The sequence below is a fragment of the Danio rerio genome, chromosome 9 (assembly GCF_049306965.1).
Source record: "Danio rerio strain Tuebingen ecotype United States chromosome 9, GRCz12tu, whole genome shotgun sequence".
NCBI lineage: Eukaryota > Metazoa > Chordata > Actinopteri > Cypriniformes > Danionidae > Danio > Danio rerio.
The window spans coordinates 7738631-7752934 of NC_133184.1; the positions used below are offsets into that span (position 1 = coordinate 7738631).

Below are 14304 nucleotides of genomic sequence, written 5' to 3' on the forward strand. Positions count from 1 at the left end.
TGGTCCTACTGTAAGTATGAGCATTGGTTCTGCTTATTTGCCATTATGCCAATTAGTGCTGCACATTCTAGATATTGTGTTGGTGAATATAACAAATAAATGTTTATTTGTTTTTTTATTTGTGCATTGTCAGTAAACCCACAGAAATGTACATGTTGCTTTCGCATAAATTTGCCCTGTTTAGTAAACATAGCCCTAATTTTCAGTAAAATAAGAAAATATTGAAATTCTAACCTTCTGAAATTCATGCTTATCTCTGTTAATAAAATGTACCCCTCTCTCTTTGAAAAGGAATTTTAAGGTCATGCAAAATTAGGGGAAAATATGATTCATAATTCTGTATCTTCTGTATCTTTAATTACTTTTCTTAAAGGGCCATGAACCCCTGTTGTTTCAGCAGGGTGTTTCCACATCTCTACTTTGGAAAAAGTCAGTGTACGTGTCCAGTCCTGTTTAGGGGGGAGTGTCAGAGAAGCAAAAAAAGGATGATATGGGAGTGTCGATTTGGGCACGCGCTGAATTTCAGTCAAAACACACACACACACACACACACACACACACACACACGCACACACGCACAACACAAACACACAATACATTACTTGGATATCAGTAATTGACAAAGTATTAACTGGTGGACTTTAACTGCAGTTTGGCTCTTTCATTCAGGAATTTCAGTCTTGCGCCTCGTGACAAACGAGATATTTGATTCGAGGAACTGTTTTAAGGGTGTATTTTCCATGCAATGTTTGATACCGCACGGTATAAGTTGCACAATAGAGCGTGCTGATTGGTTTGAACTAAGCCTTACTCATGCATTAATGCAGCACACTCGTACATGTAATACGGTACTCCCAGGTACAGATGTCCAGTCTACATGCTGGAATACACGCCAAGATCTCATGGCCATTACAAAGCTTCAAAAATTAGTTTCAGACCGGAAGTGTGAATTTGCTCGAAATAACGCAAAAACAACCAATTTTCACTTTTTTTTGTGAAATATATTTGTCCTAATAGTGTTTTTAGCATTGTGGGACACATATATGACTGTCATCAGTTTAAAAAAATGTGTTTTGGTGTTTTGTGACCCTTTAAAAAAGGTAAAGTATGAAAGGAGCACTTTAAAAAGATATTTAGAGCATCTCTAATTTAACTCTTGTACTTTTTTACAATTAATTTGTTAGTTGGTTATTCAGATGTTTGAGTTTATTAATTAACAGACAAAAAAATAAAAGCTTCCAATGCAATTTTAACTTGTTTAATTTTTGCTGCCTTGTTTTTAGTGTACTGTAGATGAAGGCAAAAACGGTAATTCAAGAGTTTACTCAATTATAAATAATGATCTGAGACCATTGAAAATGCACACAGGATGCTTAGTTCTTTCTTTTATTAATCAAATTTCATTTATATAAAACCAATTGTAATGCAAATGGAATTTCAAGTAGCAGTTGTGTCGTTGTTGCAAACATCTTGGTCATATTTCGTTTGGGGGCATCTACGCAAAAACTTATTGCGATGCTTTTAATATTCTTCACCCTCTTCATCTTCCTCTCCCATGCTGTCAGTGCCGACTTCTTCATAATCCTTCTCCAGAGCTGCCATGTCTTCTCTGGCCTCCGAAAACTCTCCTTCTTCCATACCCTCTCCCACATACCAGTGCACAAAGGCTCTCTTGGCGTACATCAGGTCAAACTTGTGGTCCAGACGAGCCCAGGCCTCAGCGATAGCTGTGGTGTTGCTCAACATGCACACGGCTCTCTGTACTTTGGCCAGATCTCCACCAGGAACCACTGTTGGAGGCTGATAGTTGATGCCTACTTTGAAGCCAGTGGGGCACCAGTCAACAAACTGGATGGTGCGTTTGGTTTTAATGGCAGCGATGGCAGAGTTGACATCTTTGGGCACCACATCTCCGCGATACAGAAGACAGCAGGCCATGTATTTACCGTGACGAGGATCACACTTCACCATCTGATTGGACGGCTCAAAGCAGGCGTTGGTTATGTCGGCCACAGAGAGCTGCTCATGATACGCCTTTTCAGCAGAAATCACTGGTGCATATGTGGCCAGAGGGAAGTGAATGCGGGGGTAGGGCACCAGATTGGTTTGGAACTCGGTGAGATCCACATTGAGAGCTCCATCGAATCTCAGTGAGGCTGTAATGGAGGACACAATCTGCCCAATGAGCCTGTTGAGGTTGGTGTAGGTTGGACGCTCGATGTCCAAGTTTTTGCGGCAGATGTCGTAGATGGCTTCATTGTCCACCATGAAGGCACAATCGGAGTGCTCCAGGGTGGTGTGGGTGGTCAGGATGGAGTTATAGGGCTCCACCACTGCTGTGGACACTTGAGGAGCAGGATAGATGGCAAACTCAAGCTTGGACTTCTTGCCATAGTCGACGGAGAGACGCTCCATCAGCAGAGAGGTGAAGCCAGACCCAGTGCCTCCACCAAAACTGTGAAAGATGAGAAATCCTTGAAGGCCAGTGCACTGGTCAGCCTGTTGGATTTTTGTAAAGTACATTATTTTATTAGAAGTTGTATTTTACAAATGACAATATATATATATATATATATATATATATATATATATATACACAGCAAATTCATCTGAGTTAAATTCTCGGTGTTGAAGCATTTCAGAGTAAAGTGTTGACGTTAAAGAGTTAAGATTTGGATAAATGAATATAATAAGAGTTAGAATTGATTGTATTCAGTGCGAAATCAAGGAGTTATCTTTTCAACACTTGGTGGTGTTATTTCCAACATCCGGGAATTCATGCAGCCCCAGTCACTGAAGAATTTTCCAGACGCCATTTTCCATCTGAGGTTTAGAACAGCAACTGGTGAGTCAAACTACCTAAATGTTGGTATTTTACTGACTTTCTTTAAGGAAATACAGTTGTAAACATATTGTTAAGTTAATAACTTTAGAATGGAGTGACAATTTTAATCTTCTGCGGTTCATTCATGGTCGTTTGTGTATCTAGCTTAACTGCATTACTATTCACTTCTTTTCAAGAATGTTTTATATATGCTCACGCATACATAGTGCATAAAAACATCAACATATGTACATGTTCAACACATTTCTGTCACGCTTAATGCCATTTTGTGCGTTGTTACCCATCTGTAAAATAAATTCGACACTTCTCCTTTAATTCGAAGCAAACTAGCGAGGGAATCCCCGGAGCAGCCTAACCTACTCTGCCCGGATGCTAACGGCAACACAGGACGGTTTCCATAAGCTCTGGAGAGTTTCTAAAACATATCTGGTGAGTAAATGAACATATGCTTACTTGTAAAAGGCTTCCTGACTAAAACATATGATTGTTTGTTATTCGTGTACGTTAATTTGGTTATTTTAAACGCCGCGGCCCTTTTAAACTGGTTCATTCGTGGCCGTCCATATGTTAGTTTATAGACTCGCGTGATAACGTACGCTTGAATTATATTAAGCGTTGACAACCATTAAAGTCGGAATGTTAACATTAATGTCTTTAAATGACCGCGTTTGCACTTTCTCAGACATTTAACGTTACAGAAGTCTCCCGGAAGTTGCGGGACTAACGTTAACGTTATCCCGTAAATGCACAGAGACTCCCAGATGCCCAAGTAGATGCCTGCAAATGAATGATAATCTCCCGGAAATCGCGCGTCTCCCGCCCGGTCATTAAACACTTTGCACACCTCTCTCCACCGCATCCCTCCCAGCTCTTCAGGTACGTCGCGCGCAATTCACCCCCACCGCTCTTCAGGTACGTCGCGCGCAACTCATCTCATTGCTCTTCAGGTTCTCATCTCTCCCGCTACCTCCCGCAAATCAACTCTGTATCCCCCGAAAATTACTTTTCCCAACTCGGGGTGTCTGACGTTAGTAAGTTAGGCCAGTGGCGCCCCCAGAAAATTTTCTTAGGGGTGGCCAGAAGAGGCCGCACCAAATCTTGGGGTGGCACACAAAAAAAATAATGAATTCAGTGTAATGTTATATTTTTGTTTCTGGTAAATGAAATAATGTAGTTTTTATTCATTTAATTAATTCTACTTGAAATATTGCAATTTATTCTTTGAAATAATTCAGCAAGTACATGTGCAAACCAAATAAAAATGTATGTTTATTTTAAAAACACTTTTCATATACTGTATAAATAACTTCTTTTTTTACGTGCCTTTATTGTACATCATACGAGATATGCCATGTCTAAAATTAATGAAGATTAATGAGTTTATTATTCCCAGAGATGGGTTGCAGCTGGAAGGGCATCCACTGTGTAAAAATGTGCTAGATAAGTTGGCGGTTCATTCTGCTGTGGTGACCCTGGATTAATAAAGGGACTAAGCCGAAAAGAAAATGAATGAAAGAATAATGAGTTTATTAATTACCCAAACAAATGAACAAACTGAACAAAAGACATTACTATACACACTCACTATAACTAATTATATTATTTATCCATATTGCTTTTTGAACCATTTTATTAATGCAGCTTCTTCTATTGATATACTGTAGCTTAAGGTAAATATTAAATAGCCATTGCTGTCTATTGAAGGTGTGTGCGTGCTGTCAACAACGATCAGGGAGGGTAGTGGTGGTTCTAGTTTAAATGACACCCTGGGCGAACCACCCTATACACCCCCACCTCTCTTGAATTGTTAGATTTGTTATTCAATAAATATAACAATTTATTTATATTTATTCTAAATATATACAATTAATATTAATATACAATTATTATTCTAAATAAATAACAGAAATCAGTCCTAAATATTACTGGAAAACAACAACTGGAGTGACATGCCAACATCACTTAAGAAACCTTTTGCATGAAAATTAATTATGACAATTCTAAAGAATACAAAAAATGTATTATAGAATATCTGTGGTCTTAGACCAGATCATGGCTGAGAAATCATGTTATGAAGTCTTACCTCCCTGACTCATTATCCCTCCTTTCTGCTTTAAAGGCATGCTTAGTGAAAGTAACATCATCATCATCATCATCATCATCATCATTATATTATATAAACTTTAAACGACTTTCAAAACTCGCTGCGTGCCGACACCTCTGCACAAAAGGCTGTTACTCCGGTTTCACGGCGCATGAGCGGTGCCTATTATGTCGGCGTGCATGCAAACAACCAACCGGGATTCACACAGGAGTTCGTGAGGCGCGCGGGAATGGTTTTCCGCGCGCATGCGTCAGTTTGCTTTCACCAGCATTGAACCAGAGGGGGAGAGCTACGTCAGTAACACCAACAATAATTAAGTGACTGCATTTTATTTATTTATTTATCTAAATATTGGGAATTTATGAGTTCATTTAAATCAATAATGTCAACCGCAAAATTATATTGGGGTGGCCAAAGGGGTGGCCACAGGGGTGGCCAGAGTTTACCGAGGGGTGGCCGTGGCCACCCCTGGCCACCCCTTGGAGGCGCCCCTGAGTTAGGCTATTTCTGTAGTCAGGAACATCTTAGTCAAGCTTTTTCTCTTCATGATATTGTGCTTAAAACTATAGGCTAAACTTAGCATGTACTGTACACAACATTTCCTTTTTATTAAAGACAATTTAGTGCGTTGTAAACAGCCACCTGTCTGTAAAATTAATCAACTGATTCATATTTGAGCAGCCTAATGATGATACAGTTTTGATTTGTAGATTTATTATCAATAATCAACATCTGAATCAAAAGATATCTGAAAAAGTGTGAGGCATACTTTGTGATGTTCATCTCTCCTTTTTATCTGAAGGTTATGCATATGTGTTAGATACTAATGTTTTGTTGTTTTTTTTAACAGCCACAATTCTCTATACAATAACACAAGACCCTGTGACGGTGGCTGATTAGAGACGGATGGTGTATTTCCAGAGTTGGTGAAATGACCAAGCACACCTTCTTGGTCATATGTGGTGATAATAATGAAGGTATGTTTGATAAAGTTCTGTATTTGTTTCACATAAGCTGAGAGGGTATTAGAGCATTAGAGAATGACAAATGACATGAAGGTGATAAGTTTTGTATTGTGGGTGAACTGTTACTTAAATAATGTTTTGCTCTTTGCTTTGCACTTTTCCTCTTCTGCTTATCCTAATATTTTAGATTATATTTGGACCTGAAACATCTGCTAGACTCCAGTAAAGGTGGCGTCAATACTGGACCTGAAAGGGCCTAACAAGTTGAATCTGGTAAAGAAACATGCACGCACGCACTCACGCACACGCTTACAGAAAACTGTTGTTTATGAAGTTTATGAATATTTTTTACACTGTGGCCAATATTTTGGGGAAGTCAGCATCACTAAATGATATAAAAGATTTTAAGCTCCTCTAAATTTTGCTCCAAGTGTTGTGTTAAATTCAGGATTCTGGACAGACAGCTGCCTGTTTTTCCAGTTCTAGTCATAGTGGTTAACCTAATTGTTTTTGGAGATCCAACAGTGATGTATGTGTTTTTTTCTACTTTTCCATATCCTGTCACCTCAACCAGCTGGGAGAGTCAAGTTGTGGATCATCATGAAGATTTTCAAAAGGTGAGTTTAGATTTCTTGAATGTTTTATTTACTTTAAATGTTCTTTTAAATATATCATAGAATTTGATTGCAATTTGTTTTCAAACATTTTTCTTTTCATGCTGGAGTCTTGAAGAGTTCTTAGATGAGCATCACCCTATACCCGTGCATCAGGAACCACCAGACGAGCGATCAGCAGCTGCTACATCGTCATGGATAAAAAGGTCATCCTGTGGCTGGGAAGCACTTCATTCACAGGACATGCTTGATGAGATTTCCTAGCTCCAGTTTGTTTTCACACAAGTTTACAGCATTTATACCTTCATTTAAACTGCTGTGTTTGATATGGAGGACCAAGGAAACACCCGAAGTGAAAGATTTGCACGCCAAGTTGTTTAAAATGTAATTTCACAAGAAAACTATGAGTTCAGAAGTAAACTATGAGTGACGATATATTGAACTTTCAAATTGCTCTGATAACACATCAAGTTTGGACCAAAGGACTGAAACAGCCTTTTTGAGCACTGGTCATACATATTTTGTTTATACTGTCTGTACTAATAAAACATTTAAAGCATATTTGACATTGTTGCATTTTAAAAACTGAATGAATTGTTGAAGTAGTGAATGTTTTCAAATAAAATGTTTTTTCTTTTGTTATTTACAGTCTATTTTACCTTTTTACCATATTTACACTCAAGAGAGTTGAATAAAATAACAATATATTACACCAGGCGGTGTTAAATATAGTTACATTTTTTAACTCTGCCCAGAGTTAAAATTAACCCTTACATCGGTGTCAATGTGCCAACCCTTTTGAAAGTGTTGATTTAACTCTGTTTTGAGTGGACCCCATGAGACACTTTCAAAGTGTTGAAATTAACACCCATAGAGTTGTTTTGGGTCCCCATATTTTGCTGTGTATATATATATATATATATATATATATATATATATATATATATATATATATATATATATATATATATATACATACTAACCAGTTTACGAGTCCTGTCCAGGACAAGGTCAATGATCTCTTTACCAATGGTGTAGTGACCACGGGCATAATTATTTGCAGCATCTTCCTTGCCAGTAATTAGTTGCTCAGGATGGAATAGTTGACGATATGTGCCTGTGCGCACCTCATCTGGAAAAGAAACAATCAGATATGAACAAAACAATAATATTATTTACTACAGTAGCCTGTAGCCTACTGTATAAATGTAATGTAATGTGTATTCAAATAGTGCATTTATTGTGTATGGCCATACACCCGAAGCGCTTCACAATCATGAGGGGGGGTTTCTCCACAACACCAACAGTGTGCAGCATCCACTTGGATGATGCGACGGCAGCCAAAGGACAACGGCGCCAGTGCGCTCACCACACACCAGCTATTGGTGGAGTGGAGAGATAATGATAGAGCCAATTCGATGGAAGGGGATGACTGGGGGTCGTAGGGGCCGATAAGGGGACTTTGGCCAGGACACTGGGGTTACACCCCTGCTCTTTTACGAGAAGTGCCATGGGATTTTTAAGGACCACAGAGAGTCAGGACCTCGGTTTAACATTTCATCCTATGAAACAAATCGCCTTATGCGCATACATGATGACTGAAATCTAATATTTGTTAATAGGCGGTTGCTAAAACCTATTCTTGGTCTGCCGCAAATATTTTTAAATGCATTAAAGGGAAGCGCATATGTTAGCCCTACCCTGAGTTTGTTCACCCTCTGCCAATGGCTGTATTAACTTTAAAACTTACGTTCATTTACTGGCTTTTTATTGTTCGACAGGTGCTCTGCAGTCTTTTTGCACAACCATTTACCATTTGATTTTTATGGTTAAAATATTATAGCCCACTTTGCAGCTTTCTAGTAGGCCTATTTAAAAAAAGTGTAAAAGACGTGTTTTCTTTGTACTTCTGATTTATTTTAATATAGATAATTTTGATGAGTTAGCTATATAGCTTTTTGCTTTTATATGCTGTTATGCATGCATTATATTTCACACGCGTATGCAAGATAACTGAAATTTAATATAAGATACAAAAGATACTGAGCCGTTACTAGTTTAAAAAGTAAAAAAAAAAAAATATATATATATATATATATATATATATATATATATATATATATATATATATATATATATATATATGTATGTATATATATATATATATATATATATATATATATATATATATATACATATATATATATACATATATATATATATATATATATATATATATATATATATATATATATATATATATATATATATATATATATAATTTTAAGGAGAACATTGACATAAAAAAAAAAAAAAAAACTAAACTAAACTGAAACTAAATTGTTTCCATACCCTCTCTTATTTCATGTCCTGCAACAAAATAATTTTTATTTTGATTTTAGTGATCTGTTTGAGGTTGGTCAATTTATTATTATGCTTTTGATGATCATTCAACCTTAGAGCCCTTTAAACTATGCGCAGGGCCGTTTCTCAGTGTTTCGCTGGTAATTTCTTTAAATAAATGGTTGTTTAGGCCTATTTAATTATTCATTTATTATTTATGTACAATTATTGAGACATAAAATAAAATCAACAGCGAAAATGTGAAATAAAAAAAAACTATAAATGAAAATGTAAATGAAAAAAGCGTATTGAATATGAATCCTCTTTATGAATCCTTATTTCACCTAACATGTTTACAATGATAATAAGCTTGTTAACAAGTTTTTAATGATTAATAAAGGAATTTTAATGCTTTGTCTCATTATTTTGTCTTCATATACAAGGTATTTACAGCTACTGTATTGACCTTATTCTAAAATGCGGAAGTGCGCCTGTTTTCGCTATCGTCTTAGAACTTCCGATTCAGTCGCCTATGGGAGAAATGACTAGGAATAATAAACGGCAGAAAATGGTCAAACTACTTGCTCTACAAACAAATTTTTGCATGACTACACAGACCAAGTAGAATAATATATTAAGAAAATATCAAATTGCAATATCAAGCAGCGTAAAGAGCAGTTTTTAATGTCAAAAAATGAAAGGAAGTGAATGTGACCGGAAGTAGCGAGACAAAAAGAATCAAATGGCAGCGCCCGGTCGTCGGCGGAGAATAAGGTGAATATTTTCTTTGTGCCCCCTGGCGGCATAGTCGCAAACTACGGTTATACCTAAAAACACCTTCTTACTCCTTTAGTGTGGCGGCGGTACGAGTCCCGGCGGTAATGTTCCTTTTAAAGTGTCACCCACTGTAGCTTTATAGTTACAGCAGTTATAATACTATATTATTATCATTTATATTCTTTCTACATGGTAAAAATAATAATTGTATTAAAACTTGTATCAAAATACCAAGTAATTACATGTTGCATTTTCAGTGTTTTGTAAAATGGTTTCATTATAATTTTATCTGAAAATTTTTTTGTCTGGTTAAACTTACCAATCACAGTGGGTTCCAGATCAACAAAGATGGCGCGTGGAACATGTTTCCCCGCTCCTGTCTCACTGAAGAAAGTGTTGAAGGAATCATCTCCTCCTCCTATTGTCTTGTCACTGGGCATCTGTCCGTCTGGTTGGATACCGTGCTCCAGACAGTAAAGCTCCCAGCAGGCGTTTCCCATTTGGGCCCCAGCTTGGCCGACATGCATAGAGATACACTCACGCTGGAGAGAGAAGGTAAATGTGTAAATTTGAAGTCAGAATTATAAGCCCCCCTGTTTATTTTCCCTTATTTATTTTATCCCTTATTTAAGTTAATATCTTATTTCTAAAACCTGATTTTTTTTTTAAATAATATTTGACTAGATATTTTTCAAGACACTTCTATACAGCTTAAAGTGACATTTAAAGGCTTAACTAGGTTAATTAGGTTAACTAGGCAGGTTAGGGTAATTTGGCAAGTTATTGTATAACATTATTGTATATTGTATAACTATGGTTTGTTCTGTTGACTATCGAGAAAAATATAGCTTAAAGGGGCTAATAATTAAAAAAAAATAAAATAAGAAATACAAAAAGATTTTAGAAGAAAAAATATTATCAGACATACTGTGAAAATTTCCTTGCTCTATTAAACATCATATGAGAAATATTTAAGAAAATTAAAAGGGGGACTAATACTTCTGATTTTAACTGTATGTCAGCTGTAAATAAACCGTCGACTTAGAAATGAAAGAAACAGTAGCATCAAGGCTTAAAATGCGTTGGGTATTTCATTAAGAATGTAAACCTTTTGTTAGTAATATAAAAAAATATCTAAATAAAAATAAAATCTTTAATAATAAAATAAAATCTTTAAACTGCCTTTTATTATTGTCAGATCTATAAATGTGAGAATGTTATCATTGTTATTGTTGATTAACTTTAGAAACCTTTGTTTTGTTTTTGAGTAATATAATAGTCATTGATTCAAATCACTCATTTTAACAGGGTGAATTAGTGGGAGTGAAGTTTGCTTCAAAACCAGTCTGAAAGTTCCCTGTGACTGCCGCTAGGGGCAAAATGCGGTAGTCATCATGTAGTCATGTGGACATGTGGGAGACAGTTGAAAAGCTTTAATTCTAATCCAGTATCTTGATGACTAGAAGTGTCTTTGTAAAATAAATAAAAAAATAAATGTATATTTATATATATTTTTTAACTATTTTGATTTTTACTATTTATTATTGTACTGTTGTTTTTAATATTTTCACATTAGCAATTTACAGGAGAAATTAAATATGTATGTAAACTTTTTTACCACCCTTACACCCTATCCCACCCTTGCTGAGAGAACAATTCAATTCAATTCAATTCATTTTCATTTTCTATAGCGCTTTTACTATGTGAATTGTGTCAAAGCAGCTTAACATGAAAGACTATAGTAAACTGAAACAACGTCAGCCCAGTTTTCAGAGTTTAAGCTTATTTAAAGGGATAGTTCAGCCAGAAATGAAAATTCTTCTATCATTTACTCACCCTTGACTTGTAATTCTGTTGAACACAAAAGATTTGAAGACCAAGAACCATTGACTTCCATAGTATTTTTATTCCTTCTACAGGATGCCAATGGTTACAGGTTTACAACCTTCTTTAAAATATCTTCTTTTGTGTTCAACAGAAAACAATAATAAAAAAAAGGCTTAAAATAAGTCAAGGGTAAGTAAATAATGCCAGATTTTGTGTGTGTGTGTTCAAATTATCCCTTTAAATGTGCCTTATTTAGAGGCATTGAACTAACACGTAACATTAAGGAAAGAAAGGTAATTAAATAATAATAATAATTATAAATTGGGACCTTGATTGTCATTGTGGACATATATGGGACATTGGAGGCCCTAAAAATGGATGAAAACCATTTGAGTTTTGATTGAGAAATTAACCGGCATATGTGTTTTACTCTAAGAAAATGAATAAGCTCACCTAAAGCTCAATAATATTGCACATTTAACCGTGTGGGACTACATGTATAACTCACTTTTAGTTTGATTATATGTGCATATATGTTCACCCTCTCCTCTAGCCTGTGTCATTGGATCTCTCAAGTATAGAGGAGACTCAGAGAGCTCCTTTGAGGCCTCAGTCCACCCCCTCCCTGTCCCAGCTGTACACTCTTCTTTGTGTAGCACACGGTGATATCTCACTCAGGCCTTTTCTCTAGAACAGATATATCTATTATTCTGCCATGCTCCAGTTTTTGTCACTCATGATCTCATCTAGTACCAATGCCTCTCTGTATGACATAAAGACATGTATTCATTCTTATAGTGACAACTACATTACTGTAGTTCCTTTATTTCTCCACTTCAGCTGACGGAGATATGCTATTTTGGCTATGCAGACCCACTAAACATAGATAAACGTTGCAGAAAAAGTGAAGTATTGGAATTTCCTGCTGACATGTGTGTCATCGTCTGGGATGAGGATTTTTGAAGGCCGTGGCCACATCCTCTATACAATGAATGGCTATATCCGGGCTTGAAAATGACTACTTAAAGCTACATATTAATTTCATAACATCATGCTTAAGTGATTTAATTGCAGTGCTACTATTTCTGTCTTCCACATAATTAAATAACAGCATAATTATCAAATTACTGCAGAGTTTGTTGCCATTTCCTAACATACAAAAATACAATAATATTCACGTTTAATACTTTGATTATGAAAAGCTTTGGAATTTAGGAATTGTTCAAGCATTAAAAACTTACCATCTTGTCAGATTTCCCTTCAGGCCGACTTGAGGATTCGGAAAGAGAAGGCAGATGTGGAGGAAAAAAAGGAGAGGTGGGGTTTTTATAGAGAGGGGAAAAGGGAGGGGGACGTGAGCAGGAAGTGGGATCGCCTGTTGGAGTGAGGATGGCTGTTCGGAAGGGCTGTCCTTTTCACATTACAGTCTCTTTCCCTCTTGGGATTTTAGGGTCTGTGAAAACCATCTGCCGCCTTTACTAGCTTTTTGGCGTATTTAAAGAAACTAAAATATGTCAGAAAGGAATTTTACAGCAGATATGCTAAACTTCTCCATGTGTTTGTTGCATAACGGCTGCAGGAAAACTGATATCTTGATTGTTTGTAATGTTAGACAGTGGGATTGTATATTCATGATTCCTAAAGACTTCAGGGCGAAAGTGCTCTGTCAAAATAGTTGGGTTAAAAACATCCCAACATATACCCCAACTATAGGTTATTATAGCAACTTCCCAACCATGCATTGTAAAAAATGGCCATGATCTTAACGGTAAAAAACTGTAAAAATATTACAGTACAAATCCGTAACCAGGTTAAGTTTCCTTAATATATAAGGCGAATAACCGTAAATTGTCCCAGAATTCCCTGCATGGCACATAACTTTTTATGCATTTTGTTACCATTAATATGGATCTTTTTATTGGTTTCCCCATCAGTAATGTAAATTAGAGATTTATGTTACATCTAATGTTGATAAACAATGTTTATTGCATGACTTTAATTTTATGCGTGTTACCATACTGGTGTTTAGTAGCTGTGTGAATGACACTGAGCACCTTCTACATGCTGATACTCTTTTCTGCTTATGGCTAAAGTTGATTGTGATGAGCATTGGCTCATTATGTATCTTCCTCATCACCTCCTGCATATGGATGTGCTAACGTGTCTAACTGTGTAACAAAAGATGTGTAGACGTTGGTCATATAGACATATTACCTCTATAAATTAATAAAATACGGTAATTTACCATAAAAAAGAGAAATTACTTTTACGGTTTGTACCGTTTTTAACGGTAAAGCACTGGCAACCACAGCTGCCATTTTTTACTTTAAATTTAACAGATTTATTTTTTACAGTGTGGGTTATTTTAACCCAATGCATTGGGTTATATAATTTAACCCAATGCATTAGGTTATTTTGATTAAATGTTATTTTTTTCCATTCTGGTATTACTATTTAGGTGCTATTTTTACTTTAGAATTATGGCTGTGTAAATAAATGAATGTCTTCGCTGGGTCCTAAAGGGGAGAATGACAGCCGAATATCCCAAATACGTGTATCATTTTCTCCCAAGGGCGACATAGTGCACAAAAAGAAGGTCAAAGAAGGTCGCTGGGTCGCTGGTTCGATCCTCGGCTCACTTGGCGTTTCTGTGTGGAGTTTGCGTGTTCTCCCTGCCATCGCGTGGGTTTCCTCCGGGTGCTCCAGGTTACCCCACAGTCCAAAGACATGCGGTACAGGTGAATTGGGTAGGCTAAATTGTCCGTAGTGTATGAGTGTGTGTGTGAATATGTGTGTGGATGTTTCCCAGAGATGGGTTGCGGCTGGAAG

The 14304-nt window shown here is 36.3% G+C and overlaps 1 protein-coding gene and 1 long non-coding RNA gene across 2 annotated transcripts; one reads left to right on the forward strand and one right to left on the reverse strand.

Annotated features, from left to right (window-relative positions):
• Positions 1-1377: 1377 nt before the first annotated feature.
• tuba8l3 (tubulin, alpha 8 like 3) lies at positions 1378-12774 on the reverse strand. The gene is given in 4 exon segments (NM_001003558.2): positions 1378-2499; positions 7512-7660; positions 9968-10190; positions 12717-12774. Coding segments are annotated over 4 exon segments (1353 nt in total). The 5' UTR covers positions 12720-12774; the 3' UTR covers positions 1378-1521.
• Positions 2788-7089, forward strand: LOC137496446 (uncharacterized). Its single transcript, XR_012385155.1, has 6 exons — positions 2788-2845; positions 3168-3274; positions 5800-5926; positions 6102-6187; positions 6489-6531; positions 6639-7089. It is a non-coding gene; the product is annotated as an uncharacterized lncRNA (long non-coding RNA).
• Positions 12775-14304: the final 1530 nt, after the last annotated feature.